General features: G+C 50.9%; 3 protein-coding genes across 4 annotated transcripts; 1 reads left to right on the top strand and 2 right to left on the bottom strand.

Annotated features, from left to right (window-relative positions):
• Positions 1-999: 999 nt before the first annotated feature.
• Positions 1,000-5,022, bottom strand: CUNH22orf23 (chromosome unknown C22orf23 homolog). Its single transcript, XM_054272355.1, has 6 exons — positions 4,919-5,022; positions 4,631-4,693; positions 4,101-4,277; positions 3,491-3,625; positions 2,201-2,301; positions 1,000-1,906 (listed from the first exon to the last, which is right to left on the bottom strand). Exons 1-6 carry the CDS (start codon positions 5,007-5,009, stop codon positions 1,805-1,807), a joined length of 669 nt encoding a protein of 222 aa, XP_054128330.1. The 5' UTR covers positions 5,010-5,022; the 3' UTR covers positions 1,000-1,804.
• A 62-nt stretch (positions 5,023-5,084) lies between these two features.
• Positions 5,085-9,015, top strand: POLR2F (RNA polymerase II, I and III subunit F). The gene is made up of 5 exons (XM_054272367.1): positions 5,085-5,182; positions 5,343-5,412; positions 5,506-5,636; positions 7,123-7,194; positions 8,784-9,015. The coding sequence occupies exons 1-5, from the start codon at positions 5,163-5,165 to the stop codon at positions 8,872-8,874; spliced, it is 384 nt and encodes a 127-aa protein (XP_054128342.1). The 5' UTR covers positions 5,085-5,162; the 3' UTR covers positions 8,875-9,015.
• A 3,071-nt stretch (positions 9,016-12,086) lies between these two features.
• Positions 12,087-22,428, bottom strand: SOX10 (SRY-box transcription factor 10). Of its 2 annotated transcripts, XM_054274379.1 has the most exons (4): positions 22,307-22,428; positions 20,610-21,066; positions 14,909-15,174; positions 12,087-14,511 (listed from the first exon to the last, which is right to left on the bottom strand). In XM_054274379.1, exons 2-4 carry the CDS (start codon positions 21,017-21,019, stop codon positions 13,796-13,798), a joined length of 1,392 nt encoding a protein of 463 aa, XP_054130354.1. In that variant the 5' UTR covers positions 21,020-21,066; positions 22,307-22,428; the 3' UTR covers positions 12,087-13,795. The 2 variants fall into 2 exon arrangements, with proteins under 2 accessions (XP_054130354.1, XP_054130344.1); XM_054274369.1 differs by lacking the exon at positions 22,307-22,428 and having other exon boundaries at positions 20,610-21,397.
• Between the last annotated feature and the right edge of the window lie 409 nt (positions 22,429-22,837).

Genomic DNA, 22,837 nt, shown 5'->3' with positions numbered 1-22,837 from the left:
AGACTGAGTGCTGGTGAGGGGCACCAAGCTTGTGTCCCTGCTCACCAGTGCCACCCTTGAGCAGCAGGGGAGAGAGGCGCGGTCACAACTGACCTTTACCCAGCTTCAGCTGTGTATACTTTAAAAGTGTGCAGATGTGGCTGGTTGTTTTTTACACCTCCTTTACTAGATGAATTCAAACCTATCCTAAAACTTTAAACCTCTTATTTTATTTGTCGTGTGTGTGCGTGTGTGTACATCAGAGGAGGGAATGTGGGGGGCAGTGTTCTTCCAACCATCCCTTCTTCCTTCCATTTTTGTTTCTTGCCTTCACTTCCAAGATGATAAGTTATTTATTGAATTATTGGATCAGTCTCAATGAGAGTTTAATGGGTGTTTGGTTGGTCAGCTGTTCATCATGCCTTCTCATTAGCAAATTAGACATAACCAGCCCTGAGCCATCTGCTGCAGTCTCTTCTAAAAACCCAACAGGCTTTAGCCAAAATGCTCTTGGAGCAGTGCCTTGCAAGGTGGCTGGTGTAGCATTCTGGAGAGGGATCCTCATTTCCCAAAATCAGAGGGACCTGAGCCCCTCCTCAATCCCAGCATGCCCCCATGGCTGGGAGCTGGCCAGTTCAGCCCTGTGCTGGCAATGCCATCTCACCCTTGCCATACCCAGCAGGCTGATGAGGAACAGTGGTAGGGGAGGGGAGATCCCAAAGCACAACTCTTCTCCAAGGAGAAACAAATCTGCTTTAGAGCCTGCTGTCACATCACTGTTGCCAAAGGCCACTGGGATCACTGCAGCCTGACACCCCTTGGCCCTGTGCCCAGTCAGAAGTTTGATTTGTAAATTATACTGTACTAACCCCATGACTTCCATTCACCTGAACAGAAATAAAAGAAACATTGGATTAAAAAAATGATTGTGGATTAGGTGTCTGATTCCTTTGTGCACTCGTGCTGTCCCAGGGCCAAGGCATGCTGCCTGGCTTTGGAAAGTGACTGAGTATTGCTAAGAAGCAGAGGATGAGATCTTAAGGAAATTGGAAACTGGAGGTTATGCTGGGATTTCCACAGGAAAAGTTGGACATCATGCTTCAGCCTGCTGGAGGACAGAGGGGTGGGTATTTATGAGGTGAGCAAACAACCATTTCCAGTCTCTGTGGGAATAGAGTGGCTATTCTGCATATCATGCTTTCAGCAACCAAAAAAATCACAGCAAAGAGCAGCAGGCACTAGGGTGAAATGCCCTGTCCCTGCTTGGCACAGCTGTGTTCTGAGCCCCTGCCCAGTGGGCTGCCACCAGAGGTTTGCTGACGCTGCAGGTCACAGTCACAGTGACATGCAGCAATGCCAAGGGCTTGTGATTGCACAAGGCTGTGCAGCTGCATTTCCTCCAGAGGCATTCCCAGAGTCACAGGGCCAGGAGCCAGCAGGTTACAGGTGTGCTGGCAGTGTGTGTTACCATCATGCTGTCACAAGAAACCTCCATCTCTGGGTAGATGGGTAGGAATAACATTTCTATGGATGGATTGCTCTACTCTGAGGCACTGCAGAAGAAAAAGAAGGCCCTGCTTTGTCATGTTTTGGGAGCCATTGCTCTGTGTTTTCATGTCTTTAATATTATTGAGCAAGAAGGGATCCAGTGTGTGGGAAGGATTTTACAACTTCTGTCGCTGTGTATGTACAAATTGGTCCTGCCTTCTAGTTTCAGGCAACAGATGGTGCTGCCCCCTCTTTGGAAACAGACAGGGACCAGCCTCCGATGCCCAGTCTGGGAAGAATAGGTGGGAACAAATTGCACCTGTGTTTTGCCCTTGGCTTAGTCTTGGAGACTGGATTTGTTCCCGACAGGGAAGGCTTTTGTCATATTTCTCATTTCCTCACTTCTTTTCTTGTCAATGATCTCCATCTCATGCAATTTCTGCAAAGTAGAAAGGGGGAGAGCTGAGCAGGGAGAAAGCCATCAGCTTTTTTTTTTTTCTCTTGCCAATCTCAAGAATAAAAACTCTGTTTGCCTGATTAAGTTAAATGCAGAAATGGAAAGAAAGCTGGAAAACAGCTATCCACCATTCCCCAAATTCATGCCTGAGCTGTGCCATGAAGGGAAGCAGCTCTTTGCCCCCTTCCCTGCTCAGATACTGGAAAAGACACTGCTTTATGATCCCTGACACACAGGATTCCCTCCATGCACTGTTCAGCCAAGGCCCTTGCATACCTGTGAGATTTCAGTGAGGACGATCCCTTGATACTTCTTGCCCTGTCCTAGAGCTTCCATCTCTGCCAGGAATTCCCTCCTCTCTTGAATTTCATTCATCACTGGTGGATAAGAGAAAAAACTGTGGGCACAGCATCCAGCCAAAAGGCAAGAAACCATGTTTCTGTCTAGATCTGAACCCCCAATTTCCTGGTTCTGCTTGAACAGCAGTCCCATCAAGGCAGGGTGATATCTGCTGTAACACTCACCTTGCACAACATGTCATCACAATACCTCAGCAGTCCCTTACATACTGGGAAATGTTCCCTCTGCCCAACTTCTTACCACTCCCTGACTCCCAGGAACACTAGTTTTGTAGTTTTCTTTATGTAGACAATTCTCTTTTCCTTGTGGGTAATTTAACCAGTCTGTGGATGGAGACAGAACCTGCTGGTGAGGTTCATTAGTTGATATGCATCACCCAGTGACTGCAACCATCCAAGACCAGGCATGGATCATCAGCTACTGCTTTGCAGCACAAACCTGCAGCCAGCTGATCCAAATCCTGTCACAGATGTGTCAAGGACAACATTCAGCCTGTGACAAGTGTTGGAGGCTACCAAACACGTGTAAACTCAGCTGCCCTGGCTCCCTGTAGCACGGCATACCCCTTCTGTACACATAATTCTAGCAATGCCCATCTTTGTGCTGCCCTGGCTGGCAAAGGGCTGGCAGGGCTGTACACAGACACTGAAGATTCAAGCACAGAGAGGTATTAGGCAGGGTTTTGCTATCCCAGTATACACTGCAGGCCAAAGTCTTTCATTGCTTCAAATTCTGCTCAATATTCAGGTTTTGCTAGTATAACAGCTGTGATCCTGGAGTGGAACAGCCCAAACTGTGGTCAGGCTAACAAGTGATCTGGTCTGTGTTGAGTCATGCTTGCTGGGAAAAGGACCAGCAGTACCTGAGCATGCTTCCCAGGTATCCCTGCACATCCCATGGCCATTCCACTGCCAGCAGGGTGCATTTTGTGTGGGCAGCCCAGAGAGCCATCTGCCAGCAAACCTGAGCAGTATAAGCTCTGTGAGGATGGCTGGATCAGAGTGTCACAGCACCGAGTCCTTTCTCTTGGAAACTGGCCTTTGTGGCTCCTCCTGCCATGGCTTCAGGTTACTGGCAACACAGCCTGCCACCCCAGCCCTAGGAGGGAGCTGGCTTCCCAGGAGGCTGCCTGCCACCCCAGCCCCAGGAGGGAGCTGGCTTCCCAGGCTTTCTGGCTGCCTCTCTCCTGGGGATGTGCACACGTACACTCCTCAAACCGGTCAGGCTCAGCTATCTCCTCTTCCTTTTTCTGAACAAACACCTGCTCCACCTTGTCCTCCACCTCCTCCTTCCCTAATGCTAAGATCTTCTGAAGTCGTCTCTTCTCCTTTTCCAAATCTCCTGTGAATGCCAAAGGAAAAAAACATTATTATCAGCATGTCTCCTCATGGAGGAGCCTGACCACACTGCTTCCCTGCTAAGTGTGCCAGAGGAAGTGTTTCATTAATGTCAGTCCGTCCCTGGCCTGTGTGCAAGCACCTTGTACACAGGTGTACAGAGCCCACCAAACCAACACCAGAGGTGTGGTTCACATTTATGTGCTAGAAAATGATGTAGTGCTCCATTCTTACTCAAGGACTGTGCAGGTCCCTATCACCTGTCACCCCAAGCTGGCAGGCAGCAGTCAGCGAGCAGCACTTGCAGCAGATGTTCCCTCAGAGATCCATTTCTGAAGCGTCTGTGCAGACTGAGGGCGTGAGGATGTGGAGCAATTCGGATACACTGCCACTGCTGGGATTGAGGCAGGCGAGGGACAGAAGGGGAAGAGAGGCTCCAGGCATCACCGTGCATTTGTTAGCAATGTTTGCTGACTCACTTGTGGGCTGTGGCTTGAATTTCTCTCGGCTGTAGGCATCTCCTGCCTGGCAGACCTTGGCAGGTCGGAGAAGTGGTCTAGCTGGAAGCCTGCCTGGCTGACAGGCTGCTGCGTGGGGAACGGGCACTGGCTGTTGGCTGGATGGGGGGAATCTCTGAAGGGGCAGGGCATCTCCGCCTGGGGGACGAACCAAAAATAACAGCAAATCAGGCAGAGGGGACTCTGAATGGATGGCTCCGGGCCATTGCCAGCAGATCTACCTGTTCATCACAAACGAAGACCCCAGTGCCCCAGATGTCTCACCCTGGTCATTGGGCACGGCAGACTGCGGTTCAAGTCACACCGTGTCGCCTTGTTTGCTGGCTGACCCGTGGGGACAGCTCACCCCGTTTGTCCCCATGTGTCAGCAGCTGCTGTGCTGCTGCTTTAAAGCACTCGCCCATCCGAGCAGGCTGTGGGCGAATGCCGAGATGCTAAAGCTCCTCCCCAGAGCCCAGCAGCGGGCAGGAGAGCCAGGGGGCCTCACTCACGTGTCACATACGCCATCAGGTATCGCTTCTGGGAATGCGTCATCTGCAACTCCTCCATCATCCCTGAAAAACACAACGTGCCGATGCAGAGGCACCCGAGCCGGGCTGGGGAGCCCGCCCGAGGGTCACCTCCCCTCACAACCCCAGCCCGAAGGGGAAGATGCGGGTTTGGGAGATTCCAGGCGGGGCGGGACCGCGGTGGGACGCTCGGCCTCGGGGCGAGGCACGGTGCGCGGGACCCCGGCGTCCCGAGCAGCTGAGCCCGGCCCCGGCCCGCTCCGCCGTTACCTCTCACTAACTCCCGCGTGCCTGTGCTGTACCGGGCCGGCCTGCCCGCCGCCGAGACCCCGCCGCGGCCCGGGATCCCCGCCGCCTCCATCGCGACGGCGGCGACCGGGCGGGCCGGGGGCGCGGGCCGGGGGAAGCGGCGGCGGTCGCCACGGCAACGGCGCAGGACCAGTTCCGGTGGCGTCACGGCAACGGCCGGAAGTTGCTGCAGGAAGTGCCGGTCAGGAGGCGCCGCCGGGCAACAATGTCCGACAACGAGGACAAGTGAGAGAGAGCGAGAGAGGGAGAGAGGGAGAGAGAGGGAGGGAGAGGGAGGGAGGGGGGCGGCCGAGGGCAGGCAGGGAGGGAAGGCGGCGGCGTGCGGCGCCCCGAGGCGGGTGGGGGCGATCCGGCCACAGGTGCGACGCGTGTGTCTCTCCCGCAGCTTTGACGGGGATGACTTCGATGATGTGGAGGAGGATGAGGGCCTGGAGGACCTGGAGAACGCGGAGGAGGTGGGTGCCCCGTGCGCAGCCTGGCCGGGCGGCTGCTGGGGCTGCGGAGGCCTCAGTGGCGGCTGAGCAGCGGCGCGGGTCTGTTTCCACCAGGAGGGACAGGAGAACGTGGAGATTCTGCCCTCGGGAGAGCGGCAGCAGGCAAACCAGAAGCGCATCACGACCCCCTACATGACCAAGTACGAGCGAGCCAGAGTCCTGGGCACTCGTGCCCTGCAGATAGCGTGAGTATTGGCCGCTGTGCCCCAGCCTTGCTGCAGCCGTGCCTCCCTTTACACTGATTAGTGCTTCCCTCTTCCCTTAGAAACTCCCGGGTCTTCTGAATGCTTTGCATGACTGCTGAGCTTGTGTGTCACCTCCTGGTCAGCCTGAACCGACTCTATTGCACCTGAAGTCTGTGTGTCTCTCCTTGCCTGAAACTGTGCTACTTGTGCATAAAGAGGCAGCTTTTAGTAGCCACAATGAGTTTTCCTAGATCACAGACAAAATTAGGGAATGAGACAAGACAGTTCTGGTTTCTGTCTTTCCTAAGAGAGCCAGCATGGACTTGGATGTTCATAACTGGTTTGTGAAAGGTAATGTTGGAGGGAGAGATGCTTCAAATCAGCTTTAGTTGATACCAGAGGGCTGTAGGAATTGGGAGTGAAGAAACCAACCTGAAATTCATTCTAAATGCAGTTGCACTGTGGGAAGCTATAAGTTTTAAAAAGTATTTGCAATAATAAGGCCTTATTTTTGCTAGACAATAACATTTTGAACTTACTTTAAGTGCTGTCAAGGCTGGCTGCTCTTAATTCATTTGCCTTTTTGGACTTGTTTTAATAATAAATATTAAAAAGTATTGTGCTTTTTGAAAAACTACCTTCTGAGAGAGATTGTTAGACAGTGGCAAGGGTTTGAGTTTCGTCTTGGTTAAATCCATTTTCATAATGAGGCTTCTCTTGTGCATCATTTAGAAGCTCACAGGCAGGCAAGCTGTTCTTTGCACAGCCTGTGAAGATGTTTTGTGCATGTTCTTTCAGCTGGTGAGAGACAAGAAAAATGGGGGTGATGAGAGGGGCCCGTGCCAGGCCTCTGATCCAAAACATTCTGGTTCTGCCTCACTTGCATCTTCTACTTCCAGTGCTGAAGCCAGGCCAGCAGCAGCTCCCATGGCCTCACCCACACACAGTGTGAGCTTTCTGTGCCACCACTGTCCACTGGGTGGGTGTAGTCACAATCCTTGGCAAAATGCTGAATTCTTTTTTCTGAGAGGTAAAATGCTCTGTAAATCCAGCCCCTCTCTTCCCCTGATCAAGGCCTGGAAGAATGAGCAAGTCAGAATGTAAGAGATGTGTTGGAGTTGTAGGAGGCCTGCTTATTTTACAGCAGTTGCACCCTTTTCATTGGATTAATGTAGAACCATTCTTTTTTGCATGTTTAAGTACAGCAGAGGGTGACCAGGAGAGTGTGGATGTGACCAGTCCTTGAGCACCAGCTGGTTAGCAGAGCCCTAGGGATGGGACAAGAAGAGCATTGAAGTAAAAGTTTGGTCTGTAACCATCTGGGGGAATTTTCTTCTTGAAGTGCACAACAGAGCAAATCAGTTTTGCCAGGGTGGTGTCCCACCCTCCTGCTTTGCTGGCTGTTGCAGAGGTGACACAGGTAGGCAGGTGGTGAGCTCTTCCCCCTCTGTGTGTTTGCTCAAGTGGCTGTTGATGTTTTTCCTAGGATGTGTGCCCCTGTGATGGTGGAGCTGGAAGGAGAGACAGACCCCTTGCTCATTGCCATGAAAGAGCTCAAGTAAGTCACAGATTTTGTACTGATTTCCCTAAAGCCAGCAGCCCCCTCCTCATCCCAGCATTTAGCAGTTTGTTCTAACACAGCCTTGTTTTCCCTCAATAACACTGAGCACTACAGTTGCCTTTTCCTTTTTTCACCTTGGAGTTTCTCCACAGCTGCTCTCTCCCAAACTAATTGCTCCTGCAAGTGCTGATGATTAGGAGTGCTCTGGACCTCTTCTACTTCTCATTCCCAGTATTCTTTGTTTCTACGATGGGATCCCAAGGTCCTCCTCTTTCAGAAATTGATTTAATTCCCCAAATGGAATTGTTTCAAAGCAGCCATCTGAACACACCTGTGTTCAAATGAAGTGCTGGCAAAAATTAAAATAAGGGTCAGGCTGGTAAGAATGTTTGTTTCCTGCACCCTTGCATGCTTGGCTTCTTGTGCTTTCCCCTGCTTACAGAAAGGTAAGTCCTTTCTGACAGCAGCAGAGGCAGCTTTTGGATGAGCACTTGCAGACCCACCTTTCCACAGCAGAGCTCCCTGCTGTCCCACAGTTTTCCTGCACAGTCCAGGTCACATGCAGATATCCTTCAAGCAGCTGGACTCTATTACTGATTAAGTCCCTGTCTTTGAACAAAATTGTCCCCCTGCTTCCCCGGTTTCTCAGTGCACAGAAGCTGCTCTTGCAGATTTTTTATCTGTGACAGCTGCCTTTGCCATTGCTGAAAGCTATTTAGGGGATATTCCTGTCAGATCTCCAGGCTCAGACTGAATTGCTTCTGGTCACTGCCTGTGTGTGAGCTCTGGAAACTAAGTCAGGGTGGTGTGTCCTGTTCTGTGCCAAAATTCAGTTGTAGTTCTTGGCATCAGGGAGTTACTTTACTACTGGAAAAACAACCTCCCTGAATGTAAAGAAGTTGTGTTACTTTTCAAGTCTGATACAGTTAAAACCTGATTCCCTGGCTAGATTCCAGACTGTCTGATTATGCTTTGCTGACTTCAATCTACGTTCACGGAGTTAAATTGTATTCAGCATTTTATTGCTCTCTATTCAGAAGCACTGTGAGCAGGTGCTGTGCTCCACCCCAGCTGTAACAGGTTTTGGTACCCGAATAGTCACTGTTGCATGTATCCTTCTTAAAATGTAACTGATGCTCTCAGGGTGCAAATTTCTCTGTAAATACCAGTTTGCCCTGGAAGTTCTCAGAATTCTGCCACCTTTTTAGTATCTTGTGGGGAAAAACCTTCTGTCAAACAAAGAGTGGATTTGTTGTTCAGGTCCCTTGATTTATATTTTCCCCCTATATCAGGGTTAGGTGCTTGGTGTTGTCTCTTAGTGGGTTCAGACTGCCAGGCTCTATTCCTGCAGGAGCATCAGAGGTCTGAGAGTTCTTTGGTGTTTGTAGTCTGAGGGTGCTGAGTGCTTTGCATCTACAAATGAGGAAAGGTTGTTGGGACTTTGCTACATGATATCAAATCACTGGTGCTGCCCTCAGTTAAATCTGATGAGCCTTTTGAAGCCGCCAAGCCCCTCACTTCCATGGCCTACTGAAGTGATACAGTGCAGATTCTGACAATTCTGTTCATCTGTCTCTTCCCTTCAGAGCACGCAAGATCCCCATAATCATCCGTCGTTACCTTCCAGATGGGAGCTATGAAGACTGGGGTGTGGATGAGTTAATTATCACAGACTGATCAGATTCCAGCCATTGGTTTTGGTTTTGCATTTCCAGGGATGTTTCTAATTTTGGTTAGTGTTTGTGTAAATAAATTCTAGATCTCCCTATTTTAAATTAAATGTATTTGGGGTTTTTTGCCCTCTTATTTTCTCTTTGAGTCCTGTATGTCTGAGAGATTACTTTCTTAGCTGTCTCCACTGGTTTGGGTATTATTTTTTTCTCTGTGTGTCATGTACTATATTAGCAAGATTATGGAGCTAAGTGCAATGCTGTCTTTTCAGCTTTCTTGCACTGTTGAAGGCCTCATCTTTTAGCTAGGCCGAAGTCTGCAGTAACTCCCTCCTCTAGCACTGCTCCTCCCTCATTACAGGACTGATACCCAATTAAACTCCTGCTGTACAGAAATGCTCTGGCAGGTACTTTGGCTTCAGAAAGACTCCAGCCTTCCACCACTGTCCCTTCTTAAAGAGGGAGTGCTGAGACACCTCCATTGCTTCCCCCTAGACAGTTGGGCCTTTGTGCCCTGAACAGGTTGCTGTGGAAACCCCCAATTTCCTCTTTGGCCAGTGCTGGCTGTGGGGCTTCTCAGGAGTATCGTAGAGCAGCTCTCATCAAGCCACCTATTGTTTCCCTGCTCCCTTGCTGCTTATCAGAAGTGGGGATCCCCTTTCAGTGGCACTGCCCCAGCCGGAAGCGTGGCCGCCCCTCGCTGTCCCAGCAGCTCGGCAGGTGTGGGTTGTTGTTGCACTTGCTCCTGGTACAGCTGTTCTCTGACACAGTGGAACTGAGGTCCTGGGGATGGACAAGCCATCTCAGGACTGGTGATTCTTACAGTGGCACAACTGCAGCTAAATCCTAGAGTTCCTTTGATCTGTATTGTGGTGAAAGATCAGTCATCTGTCCCCTTCAGGTACCTGCACTCTCACCTCTGGTGTGCTGGGAGGTAATGTGCTCAAGTCAGGAGTTGGGTGGATGCCTTACAATCTGCAAAGGCTTCCAGCCAACTGCAGGTTTTCATCAGTTCACCTAGTTTTTGTTTCTTGATCTGTGTACTTCAAAGTTCTTTCTCTGCATGTGGAAGATCCGAGCTTGGGCAGAACACACCAAATCTTTCTCAATTATCTTACTAAAAAGAACTGTCAGAGGTTTTGGTTTCTATTTTTAAAGAGAAGAAGGAGGAAAGCACACCTCACCTATGGTTTCTGCCTTATATTTTTTTGTGGTCTGGTCCAGAAAGAATATTTCTGGTTAGTTTGTGTTAAAGCTTGCGCTTATATATTAACCGATCATTCTCCATGCTGTATGTGTGGTCGGTGCCTGCACGTGAGCATCCGTGTCACAAAGGGAGTTTGTACCCACCTGCCTGGGAACTTGGCTCATGTAACAGCCATGAATGTCATTCTCTTACTGCTCCCTGTAAAAGCACTAGTCTGTCCTTCCTCTCTTGGTGTGCACAGGGGGGGCTGGTTTTGCAGGCAATAATGCAAGAGCTGAATGGGTCTCTGGGTGAAATGACAGGTCAAAGGGGATGTGGAGATGTTTGCAGGTGCATGGAGGGGGTTGACTGTGAAGAACCCAAATGCTTCCTGGTCCAGGCCATCCTTCCCAAGAAAAGGTTAATTTGCAGCAGTGTGGCCTTCAGCCTTCTCCCCCCACCCTCCATGGAATCCTTTAATCACGTTGGTGCGGTGAAATTTCAGCCCTGAAATGGTGCCTTTGTGCAATCGTTTTGGCGTCTGCCATGGAGCGCGGGGTCGTTTTCTTGTCCTTTTTTTTATTTTTTTTAAATGGCTTCTTTGTTCCCTGCCGGACTCCCCTCCCCAGCCTTGTATCTGTATCAGATACGATTAAAGGGATAGGGAAGGATGCCGGGCCAGCTCCTGCTAGGCTGCAGGAGGAGTGGTTAACCCCTCTGTTACCAGTGGTATTCTCAGTACTGTCTTACTTGCAACAACCCCCCTCTGTGAGAGGCAGAGGCCACTCACTTTCCTAATTTGCTTCTTGAAGGGCTGGAGTACTTATGTAAGATTAAGAATTTTCTTTTCCCACTCTTTTGTTCATCCAAGCTGTGTCACTTCTCTTTCCCACCCATGTGGTCAGCTGTCATATCTCTAATTCCACCATGGCTTCCCTTCCTCCCTACCTGTGCTCCTGATTTGCTCAGCAGTGCCCTTTTGGGCTCTTCCCACAGCCTGTGATCTGAGGTATAGGTTTCTCCTCCTCTCCATGAGTGGTCAGTCCTATTTTGCATGGAGCTCTTTAGCTGGCATCACAATTATTAGATTAATTAGGCCATCCTGCTGTGGATGCTCTTGGCCCTATACAGAACTATAGTGCTGTGCTTTTTAAAAAGCTTTGAACATTCCACAGTTCCTAGATGTTCTGCTTACTCTACTCACCCATAAAGTGTTTAGTGAACAGGAGGAACTCACTGCATCTGCTCACATGCACCAGCATTGAAGCCCTTTGGAATCAACCTGTAATTGTTGGGAGTGTCTGTGGTAAATGGGCTCCTACTGTTCTGCCTTGAGAGATGTTCTTAAGCAGAGTGATACCCACTGCACTTTTTCTTTCCAGGCAAGTTCAGATACCCTCCCAGGACCTGACTATATACAGAATATCTTCTTCAACAAGTGAAGAAGTGTATACATGTGTTCTGGAATATACTCTGTGTGTATGAGTGTTTATGTTTGGGTTCTTGCTTGTGGAAGGCAAGAGGGTGAGGGGTTGAGTTTTTACCAAGAAATTAATGGCTGCTTCCAAAATACACAAATTTGTGTATGTGGGGAAGGTTTTTTTTGAAGGTATGTCGCCTGCTATCTGGTCATGAGGACCCAAGACGAGAAACCCCGCACTTCTATCCTAGAGAGCATTAGCAATCACACTAAAAATTTTTTGGGTGAGACAGGTGCAAAATAGTGCTCTTGATTGCATCTGCTCTACCTCAGATGAAGCAGTGTTAGTGCTTTTCTCATGGAAGAAATGGCTGCAGGTGAGGTGTAAACAGAAGGTGAGCCTCATCTCCATGAAGAGTCTGGCCAGCCAGTCAGAATTGTACCCGTGTCCTCTTCCTGAGAGGCAGAGGAAGGCTGTGCACAGGATCTGTGTGGTGGTGTGTGTGACCCATCATACATGTACTGGGGGAAAAAACAGACTTGCAGGGAAGAGGTCAAAGAAACCCAGACATGTGAAAATGAAACTTATAAGTTTATTATTCCATATGTTTAATGCAAAGTTAATGGTGCTAGGATGGCACAGAGACTGAGGAAAGGGAGGTAGGGGAGGAAGGTGCTACTTGCATAAATAAGGGGACAGGGCTGGAAGAGGTTACATGTGTACAGGGAGCAAACATTCTACATGATCTTTTCAAACACCACAAGGATAAGTCATCTCATGTAGCTAAGGGAGGCAGGAAGGGCATCTGACAGTCATATCAACAGAGGGATACAGCAGCACCCATCACAGTCCACATTTGGTTAAAGTCTCTTTCTAGACTAGCATATGCGTTGGGAAGTCCCACAGCATGTCTCTGTAATCACCTGTCAGGAATCATCTTTTCCTGTGGCAGTTTTTTTGTCAGTTCACTCCCTGGCATGACAAACCACCCCAGTCCTGGAGGTGACGAAGGAGAAGCAAGCAGACTGTCCTCAGATGTTGGGCTGAAAAAGAGGTTGATCTCTAAGACATGGTTGCTTCCAGTTTGAAACTCAAAGGCAAAGAAGATTACTTTGCACCTAAATAGGCTTCTTTCATCATCCAAGATTGGGTCTGTATCTACCTTGCATAAAGCCACAGGAGTATCTTTCCATTCTCAGCATAGATGGGAGGGAGATGTTGGCTGATTGGGAGACATGATGGACGAATGAGTTCAGCCTGGATTTGGAGTGGGAGCTCAGAGAGTACTGGAATCAACTCGGGGTGTTGGCAAGTGCATCGTAGCTTTCTTGGTGCCTCTTCATTTCATGCAGGCACTGTCAAATGTGGAAGAGCAAGGGCCAGGTTTGCTCAGAGGTCGTTTGGAGTTCTGAAGAGATTAGAAGAGATTGGGAGGCCAGAAATGCCAGACATAAATGAATGATACAGAGTAATTTAAAAAAAGGAGGATTCACCCCTAGCACCGTAATGATTCATTGGTCCTTCCCCACCTCTCCTCCGCCTCCATAGATGAACACGTGTGTGCACATAGGCTGTGATACAAGTAATGCTAAGGCTGGCCATGCTGTTCCCAAATCCCATGTACTGTTCAGGCAAGCCTTCAAACCTCCATGCTGGGAAGAGTGTGGGATTAAACAGAGACAGGAGGGTAGGGAGAGGTGGGGAGAAAAGCTAGGGTGCAGCTGTGGAAATCGGCAGGGAAGCAAGCGTAGGTTGGTCTTCCAAGGGGTTCAAGATTCATGCATGTATGAATCTTAGGCAGGACTGCTGCACGATGCTGATTGCAAGGAAGCTGACCATGCCATCCTCCTTACTGCTCCTCCTTGGACGTGTCCACTGAGGCTGAGCAGCCACCCAACACCTGCAGCAGGTGACAAAATGTTGGCCATTGTGGCCTGTTGGAAAAACTTGCAAACTCCCTGGAGCAGTGTGGGAGGAGAAGGAAAGGACAGTCTCTCTCATTGTACAGTCCAGGGTGTGCACAACAAAACCCACCACAGACCAGTCACTCCATGTCTAGAATCCTCCTCATCTAGAAGGCCAAAAAGGCATTGCAAGCCAGTCGTGTGGCCTGTGTGAAATTGGTAAAGGGCGAAAGGACGACAAACCTTCCTCTAGGTGGGTATGCCAGCGAGAGCTGGGATCAAGAAAGGCACTTCTGTATGCTTGGTGGGTTCTGGTGGCTGGATGGCACTGAGTGACCTTGGAGTTCGGAGGCTCTTCTGCCAGTGCTGATTCTTCGGAGCCTTTCCGTCGCTGCTTCGGTCACTGTTCCCCATTCCCTATGGTCTGGAGAGAGTTGTGTACACGGGCTGTTCCCAATGTGTGGGGCTATGGGACTGTGGCACGGAGGGTGCAGGGTCAGAGATGGCAGTGTAAAGGGGACGTTGGGAAGGTCCCATATAGGAAAAGGCAGAGTAGAGGCCGGAGGCTTGGGTGGAATGGCTGTAGTAGGGTCCCGAGGGCTGGTGGTCCGGGTAGTCAAACTGTGGCCTGGAGATGGAGGGGAAGGCCGAGCCGTAGTGGGGCAGACTCAGGGATGTGTAAGCAATCTGGGAAGTGGAGGGCTGGTCAGTGTAATGGCCTCCAGGGGTGGACCCCTCCGTTTTCACCTGGGCCTTTGAGTCCACCACCGATGAGGTGGCAGTGGACAAGGAGACTCCGTGCTGCTTGGAGATCCAGGCAGAGTGTCCGCTGGCCGCAGCCAGGGCGCTCCCGAGGCCGTAGCCAGCAGCAGCCGCTGCCGCATAGCCCCCGACGTGGCCTGGGTGGCCGGCGTGTCCGTTGGGCGGCAGGTACTGATCGAATTCATTGACATCAAAGGTCTCCATGTTGGACATCACCTCATGGCTGATCTCCCCAATGTCCACATTTCCAAAGTCGATGTGTGGCTTTCCCCCTTCCCCCAGGGAACGCCCTTCTCGTTTGGAATCGGCTTTGCCTGCCTGCATCTCGGTCTTAGGGGTGGTAGGAGGTGTGGGGGGCCCATGGCTCTGACCTGCAATGTGAAGGATATTTTGAAAAGGAAAAAGAGAGAAGAGGTGAGTTACAGCTTTATGACTTGCTCAGTACACAACCCATCTCTGTTCTTCCCAGTATGCCAGCAGCTGTCTAGCTGGTGGCCTTGGTGGAGGTAGAAAGAAATAGACGAAACCAAATCTCTTTGTATCGTTTTGTGGAAAAAAGGGAGGATGCAACCATACCTTGCCTGACCAGAGAAATGCAAGTGCCTCTGAAACTCAGGCATGTCCCTGTACTGCTGACACCAGCAGTCTGCTGTGTCGTGAGTAAGGTGTGAGCCCCATCACTAAGGCTTTCACCACGATGACTTGTCTTTTTTGAACCTCTGGCTTGACTGTAGTCTGTCAAGAGATTCACTGAGACCCGAGACTCACCTGAGGAGTGTTCCGGATGACTGTCGGACATGGGCGACCCTTCGCCGGGATGCCTGTGATCCAGATGGGCATTCTTGTAGTGGGCCTGGATGGCAGCAGCCCCACCAGCCTCGCCTTCTACCTGTCCTTCACCCTCGCCCTGTGTGGCCTTGCCATTTTTCCGCCGGCGGGGCTGGTACTTGTAATCGGGATGGTCCTTCTTGTGCTGCATCCTCAGCCGCTCCGCCTCTTCGATAAAGGGCCGCTTGTCGCTTTCGTTCAGTAACCTGCAGAGACCAAGGCGGGAAAGAGGAGAAGAGGGAAAGAGTGGGGTAGGTCCATCAGAAAAAAACACCTATGCTCAATATTGTGGGACAGGGTGTGTAAATCCAAATGCCAGGATGTTGCCCCATGGAGGGTACTCCCACTCCCCAAAACAATAGGAAGATCTTGGAGCATTTCCATGGAGACAGCAATGCTTTCCTTCTTCTCCTTAGACATTAAGCCCTGCCACTGGTTGGTGCCAGTGCTGGGTCCCCCTTCCCCACTTGTGTGACGCTTCTCACCTCAGTAAGTTCCATTGCCAAAGGGCGAAGTGCACCCTTTTGTAGCTGTGTTAAATATGGGTGGATGAGTTGCTTTTAAAAACTTCGGGCAAATTAAGGGCAGTTGCAATTGTCCTTTGGACAAAGGTAGTGTACTACTTGTAGTGCTGCCTGCCCCATGTCTCTTGCTCTTCCCCAGACTGTATTTGTTAACCTCCCCCCTTCTATAGGCTTTGATCCTAGTTTGAGGCTGTATGGAGCACCAATAGGAGCAATTGATATTGGCTCCACAGGAACCATGTAAAGCAACCTTTAGTCATTTTGCAGTATTCTAAAAGGGAATTTGGAAGTTTGGAAAGGGCTAGAAACCTTAGCAGAAAGAAAATTTGGAAGAGCTAGAAGCTGTATTCTACTATTCCTGGAGCTCCTGCTCACCTCAGACATGGATAATGCAAAACGCTGAAGCACAAAGGACCAGCCTTCCTTGAACTTGGCCTTCCTTGAACTTGTCCAAGCATGCTGCTGTTTTGCTAGCTTTGTAGAAGTGGATGAACCTTGGTTTCTAGATGAAAGGCACTGCAGAAATGTAAGCTCCTTGTCTGTATTCCTGCCAGATCATGGGATGCTCTAGTTAAGGCTCTCTGAGGAAATGGTGAAATGCACAGGCAGGATGCCTCAGAGCACTCGAAGATAAGATCAAACTCATTGCTCAAGCCTTTTGCAGCATTTCAGCTGGTAGCACTTCAATTTCATATTATGATTTTCCTCCTCATATGCTTGTGACTCAACGTCATCCTGCCTTCAATCAAAACCCAGGACTGTCAGAAGGGACCAGTCTTCTCATGACTGGGAACTCAAAACAGCCATTATGGATGGCAGGGCTCACAAAGAGCCAAAAAAAAATTATGTTACGTCCCCACCTTTTTCTCCCCAGCAAAAAAACTACATGGGGATGGGACTGTGCCAGCACCTTGCCACCCCTGAAGCCCTTAGCACTAAAATGTGACCAATTCTGTTTAGCTGTAGGCTCTGGGGAAGATATAAAGGCCTGAACTGATCTGAAAAACTGAAGATCAAGTGGAGGTATGGCTGAAGGAATACACAGGTAAATCTGGTGGGCAATCAGATTGGTCACCAGCAAGTAATGGGTTGGTCCCTAAACACCCTTTCCCCCCCTGCTCCTTGTGCGTTGCCTCAGCTGGTAGATGGAAGGTGTGTGACATGGTGCTGACCTGGGTTCACTCCAGTCAGCCTGAGCAGGTTGTAGCCACACACCACATTCCTCCACTGCCTTAATCCTGGAGATTAAAGCAACTGAACCACCATGAATCCAGCACCAGCTTTCCTGTCTCCCTCCCGCCACTGTATACCACGCTCACAAGTCCCAGAGGGTTCTAATCCCTCAGCCTGTGCTGCTCCAGACAGCCCTCTAAGGGTCAGCCCTCGTAGGCCTTGTGGACTGGGGGCAACTTTACCTTGGCAAAAATCTTCATCTTTATGGAATGTGGGATATGGAGAATAGAAGCAAAACCTGCAAAGCTCAGCCTCTGAGATCTGTCTTGTGAATCATGGAGCCATTGGAGGCTACACAGGTGTAAGATCCCTGCCCTCTGAGCTATGCTGAAGTGCCTCACCTCCTCTCCCCTTGACAGCAGCCCGTGGGTAGTGCCACCAACAGGACAGAAGCAAGTCCACTCCCCACATCTTCTCTCCAAGGCTGCCTGCTCCCTCCTCCCTCCCACTGGGATCAGAATTCAAATCAGCTTTAGCAAAGTGAAACTGGTGCGAGCAGGCAAAGGCCAGGAGATTTGGGGGGATTTGGATTTCACTTGCTTCCTGCCCTCCCCCTCCTGCCCCCCACGCTCTCCAGGCCATAATGCAAAGGAATCTCGCACGAGCAGAGAAGTTACGGATCACAGAGCAAAGCCCTTCATGGGGCTTATCCAAGCCCAACACCAAATGCTCACCCCTGAGTCAAGGGGAGAGCAGCAAGCACCCAGCCCCGCACTCTGGGATGAGAAAGGAGGGCTAAAACCTTCCTGGTCGCCTCTCGGAGCCTCTCCTTCTGCCCCTGGCATGGCACTGCTCCGTGTGCTGGGTGCCTGGCTCAGCAGCCAGAGGCCTGACCCTGGCTGGGGCTCAGCTGCCAATGGCTCAGTGCGGTGATGGGCTTGGGCACTGGGGCTGATGCAAGGTGAGAGCTGGCTAGGAGCAGAAAGCAGCCATCCTACACGTCCATGGCCCTAGATTTTGTGGGCATGAACCAATTCCCTGGGTGTTGCCACCCTCATGCAAAGATCCCTCCATCGGGGCCCTTTGCTCCTCCCTACCAAGCCTTCCTCCCCTTCTTCCTGTGCCTCCCTTGTTTTCAGCCCTGGAGGTGGTGCTGGCATTTTGGCTGGGAGTCATGCTGACATTTTCAGCAGCCAACCTCCATTTGAGAGCTGCTCCCTGTCCCACCCTGGGAAAGGAAAGCATTCAACAGATTTCGTGACCGTCAAGCACAAAAATTCTCCCTTCTTTTTTAGTATGTCCTGTTTGTTGACTGCGCCCATCACACACCCTAATGGGTACAGACTGGGGGAGGTGGATGGGGCCATAAGCCCCCTGGCACTGTGTTTGGGGTCAGGCAGGTAAAGTGGCCATCAGAGCATATCCTGCAGCCCCTTCCAATGAGGACTGGTGCCTGTGGAGGACATGGCGGTGCAAATTCTGGGCTTAAAAATAAATCCTGCACTGTTGCGTCCTGTTCTGCAGGTGCCTCTCAAGATTTCCATCCTCTTCCATCCCCACCCAGTGCCGTTTGCTGGAGATATGCTTGTTTTAATTGTGGTCTGCAGGGAGTCCCTGTGGTCACCAGCCTTTGCCTCTAACCCACCCTTTGTCTGTATAAGCTCAGAACAGCCAATATTTTCCCAAGCAACAAGCTATGGCAGTAGGGTTCCAGTGGCCACCTTTGCAAGGACATTCACCAAAAGTTTGAGGCTAAGCCGTGCAGAAAAAATCCTGTCTGCTTGCAGCTGTACCCATGTGTAGGAGCTGTACATGGGGGACAGTGTAGATAAGGCAGTGGGAACCTCAGCAGAGGAAGCCCAGCCATACTGTGGCTGGAAGGCACGGGCTACTATCCTGGTAACATTTGGGCCACCTCCCCTGGAGTTTTGTGGTTGATATTTCTCCCCAGCCTCACAGAAATACACACATATATGGCCAGAGACTGACTGTAGCCATAACCCAGCTTGCTGCGTTGTGTGATCCCCATAGGGGCTGGCACAGCTCGGAGATCCTCAGCATGCACGAGGAGAGGAGACGTTCAAGAGAAGCACCAGGTGGCAAACTCAGCAGCTTACAACAACCCCAGGCCTGACCCCGTAAGCTTCTCATCTGAGCAATGCTTCCTGGCTGTGTTGTGCCCTAAGAAACACACAGGGACCTTGACCATTGTCTGGTAGCAGTGGCCTGTTGCTCTGGGTGCCGTGTGGCCAGCAGCGGGAGCCATGTCCTGGGAGCAGGGAGGCATTTGGGTGTGTGACTATGGCTGTGGGCTGGGGACTCCGTCTCCCTGTGCTCTGAATGCAATTCCTGTGGAGGTTTCACTGCTCTGCTATTTTTTCAAGGAAAATACAGTGCCTGGTGAGAGACACCCTTGCTCTAAAATCTGGCAACATTTTGCAGTAAAGCAATGATATTTGAAATCAACATTTTGGGAACAAAAAGGGTAGGTCCCCCCCACACACCCCTTTTCAACACAGCTTCACAATCCAGAGGCTGGCAGCAGAGTCCCAGGTGAAAGCAAGTGCTATGGTAAAGTAGAGGAGATCCAAGCAGGAAAGAAGATCAGATGAGACATTCACAATCAATGCTCTGCCTTTGACTTCCCAAGGAAATCCCTTTGCTGGGGCTACGTTAGACACTCAGGAGTCATGGTAAACAGGCTGACATAGCAGAGGGAGAATCTAATGCCCAAGGGGTTCGTTCCTTGCGAGCTAGGCTGTTTGAAGCTAGGAATGAATAGCTGCTACAGAGAGGGTGTTTTGAAGTTTCTGCTTCAAAAAACATGTCTTGGCTCACCCAAAACTGAGGGCTTCCTCTATGAAAGATGTCAAGATGTGAGAATGAGAGGCTGTTTGCATGAGCCTCGGTTTGCCTTGATTGGCGTGAGGCAGGGGACTGTGCTGGGGACTTGTGGCAGAAAGTAACAGGTTGGTGGGGTTATCAGCAGAGAGCGTCCGACGGGAAGGGTGTGGCACAGCCAGCCTGACACGTTTGGCTTTGGCACAATGGCTCTCTGCACACTCCTGGGCTGGCTGCACCCAGAGAGCAGCCTATGGATCTGCTGGAGGAAGGAGGGGAGGCTGCTCAAAGGACCCAGGATCCGCACAAAGTGAAAATAGCTGCTCAAACTGGTGGTGCCAAAGGACAAGTTAATGTGTGCTAGTGAGAAGGGAGGGCAGCTCTCTGCAAAGGAAGATGGGGTTTGTTTGAGCCAGCATATTCCAAGAGAGCCTGCTAAGGCTGGAACTCTTGCAGGTCTCTTCCTCTCTGCTAAGCCTCCATCCCTATTTCTGCCTGTGTCTCTCCTTGTCCATCTTACTGCACCTGCATGGCCTGCCAAAAGTGGGCCCATCCTAGGAAGGATGGGTGTCAGGCTCTGACTGCCTGTCTCCTTTCCCCTGACCTTCCTCCTCAGCTGTAAATCCCTCTGCTTTGTGGCACTGCCCGGAAAAGAAACCCTGTTGGTGCTAGGATCTGAGTGCAGACAGGCTTGAGGCAGCCACCTGTGACTTAGCTCTTAAGTCTTGAGCTCAGCCAGTTTACTGCTACTGCACAACTGAGCCCTACAGGGAGGGTGAGCCAAGAAAAAAAGATCTCCCCAGGCAGTCAGGCAGGGAGGACCAGAATGAGAGTGTCTTCATCAGAAACAACAGGGAAACTTAGTAGGAAACAAATGGAAAGGGCTGCTGCTCAGGACAGAGGTGAGCTCTGCTGAGGAAACCTTCCCTACATCCAACCGCCACTCTTGCTCCAGTCAACAGCTGCGCCTCCTGTGAGGGGGCTCACTGTACAGAAGTCCCCTCGAGGGACACCCCTTCCATCCTTCCACATGACCACACAGTCCTCCAGAGGACACCTGCAGACCTCAGCCCTCCCACCCCACATTCACCGCTCTCCCTTACCTCCAGAGCTTCCCCAAGGTCTTACTGAGCTCGGCGTTGTGCAGGTGCGGGTACTGGTCAGCCAGTTTCCTCCGGGCAGCCTGTGCCCACACCATGAAGGCATTCATGGGCCTCTTGACGTGGGGTTTGCTCTTGTTACTTCCATTGACCCGGACCGGCATGGGAACCAGGGTCCAGTCGTAGCCGCTGAGCACCTGGCTGACTGCCTCGCGGATGCACACCGGGAACTTGTCATCGTCCGCCTCCGAGTCCTGCTGCTCCTTCTTCACCTTCCCCATCTCACCATTCCCAGAGCCAGTGAGGTGCGGGGAGTTGTCTGATGCCATGGAGGGTCCTGGGGAGAGGCAGTGGTGGTCTTCAGAGCCCACTGGGCTCATCTCCACCTCCGAAAGGTCTTGGTCGTCAGCCATCGTTGCTCTCAAGCTTTCCCTCTTCCTTCTTGCTGTCCTTCTTCTCACTGGGGAGGGAAGGGAGGAAGACAAAAACAAAGGAAAGAAAGGAAAAAAAGGGGAAAAGAGAGAAAATGAGAAGCAACCACCAAATCTGAAAGGGACTCCAAGGTCCCTGAAGAACTGACCACGAGACAGGGGCTGCTCAATTAAAGTGCAAGCAACGCAATTGCCGTGCACACCACAGAACCCGTGATCAGTGGGGGTGGGGATGGGTCGGGGCCCCTGATTAATTGGGATATTGCTCCCTATCTCTGCTATCGTGTGGAGCTGGCATGTGGGGAAGGACCTGCAGCAAGAGGTATAATGAAAGTTGAGGACCTGAAAGAGGAGAGGCATGCACCATTCTGCCTGGGCACAGCATCCCACAGAGGAGTGGAATGTGGAAGAGAGCCATCAAACTTGGGGACGAAATGCCCCTTTATTTCAAAGACATACAGTGAAATGTCTGGAGGGAGGCACGGGAGGGGAAGCACCAGCAGTCTGTCTATAATCCAGAAGGGACTGATACCCCAGGTGCCAGGGAGCCTGAGCGGGTGGCACCACAATGCAGAGAACCAGCCCAGGCCCGGGCTCCACACCCAGAGACACCAATCCCAGCTGTGAGAAAGTGCTTCTGTGGGGACATCTCTTCCCTCACTCTCCTCTCACTGCTGATAATCCAAAGGCTTAAAATACATCTACGCTTCATCCACACACACCCTCCAGTATATGTGTGTATGCATATGCATGCTCACAGTCGTGTATTTGTATCTGTATCTGTATCTGTATCTTATCTGTATCTGTATCTTATCTGTATCTGTATCTGTAACTATCCAGACAAAAACACAACCAAATTTAACTTTGAGACAAGTCATAGCTTTGGGTTGCCTGTCCCACACACTCTGCCTTTCTCCTTCCGTCTGCAGTCACCTCTAAAAGTCCCTGCTGCTGTGCAGCAGTTCCCCCCTAAGAGAAAAAAAACACTCTAAAAATAAAGGCCTCTCTATCCTCCCCATCTAGAAATTAAAAAAAAAAAAGTAGAAGAAGAAAGAAATTTAAAAAAAAAAAGTGATGGAAAAGCATGCCTCTGGCTTATGTGGAAAAAAGAAAAAAGCCAGTGCATAGCAAGAGCTGCTGTCCCTCTAGTTTCAGAGGGCAACACAGACTCTTGTTTGGAAAAATGAAGAAAGTAAGAGAAAGTAGAGGGGAAAAAAGCACGAACAAAAGCGTGCGCTTGTGCAAGCGAGCTCAGGTAGGAAAACTTACATTGCTGGCCGGTGTGCCGGGCAAATCCTGCAGGGCTGTGATCCCAATAGCCCCCCTGCTCTCTCTCCAGCCCCAGCGGTGTCGGGGCGCGCAGCACGGAGAGGCTCTCAAGCGAGTGCCATTCCTGGAGGGAGGCTTGGTTTTTACTAATACCCCGGCTGGATGTCTCTAGCTGGCTTTGCTGCTTAGCACCGGGGGAGGGAAGGGCGGAAGGTGGAGCCAAGCACTCCTCAGAGCCAGAGCACGGTCGGCCAGGGACGGCGGGGAGGGGACACAGGCCGCCCCCCACCCCACCTCTGCCACAAGTACATTCCCTATTTTCCATGGTGCCAGCTTCTTCATGGGAATTGTTGGCATTGCTGCTCTCAGTGGCATGGCCACCCCAGAGTTGGTGCTGGAGGATTCAACCCTGGCAGGTTGGGGTGGTGGGATGCTGGAAGGGGTGTGGGTGGTTTGGGGAGAAGGGTGTGCATCCTCAGGATGAGGGTCCCTTCTCCTTCTCCCTGATATCATGGTTACTCCTGAATGATC

Source organism: Melozone crissalis, unplaced genomic scaffold (assembly GCF_028551555.1).
Source record: "Melozone crissalis strain CALT ecotype California unplaced genomic scaffold, PUWL_Pcris_2 ptg000004l_1, whole genome shotgun sequence".
NCBI lineage: Eukaryota > Metazoa > Chordata > Aves > Passeriformes > Passerellidae > Melozone > Melozone crissalis.
Note: the sequence above shows the minus strand (reverse complement) of the source record. Positions and strands in the feature narration are given on the sequence as shown.

Bases quoted from the DNA above. Each gene is read 5' to 3' on its own strand.
- CUNH22orf23 (XM_054272355.1), bottom strand. From the start codon at position 5,009: ATGGAGGCGGCGGGGATCCCGGGCCGCGGCGGGGTCTCGGCGGCGGGC. The intron at 3,626-4,100 runs GTGAGTCAGCAA...TGGCATTCACAG, and splicing joins ATTCAAGCCACAGCCCACAA to GAGATTTGGAAAAGGAGAAG. The intron at 1,907-2,200 runs GTATGCAAGGGC...TCTACTTTGCAG, and splicing joins TCCTCACTGAAATCTCACAG to AAATTGCATGAGATGGAGAT.
- POLR2F (XM_054272367.1), top strand. From the start codon at position 5,163: ATGTCCGACAACGAGGACAA. The intron at 5,637-7,122 runs GTGAGTATTGGC...TGTTTTTCCTAG, and splicing joins ACTCGTGCCCTGCAGATAGC to GATGTGTGCCCCTGTGATGG. The intron at 7,195-8,783 runs GTAAGTCACAGA...TCTTCCCTTCAG, and splicing joins ATTGCCATGAAAGAGCTCAA to AGCACGCAAGATCCCCATAA.
- SOX10 (XM_054274369.1), bottom strand. From the start codon at position 21,397: ATGCCTCTCCTCTTTCAGGTCCTCAACTTTCATTATACCTCTTGCTGC. The intron at 15,175-20,609 runs GTAAGGGAGAGC...TGGTCTCTGCAG, and splicing joins ACCTTGGGGAAGCTCTGGAG to GTTACTGAACGAAAGCGACA. The intron at 14,512-14,908 runs GTGAGTCTCGGG...TTCACATTGCAG, and splicing joins TCATCCGGAACACTCCTCAG to GTCAGAGCCATGGGCCCCCC.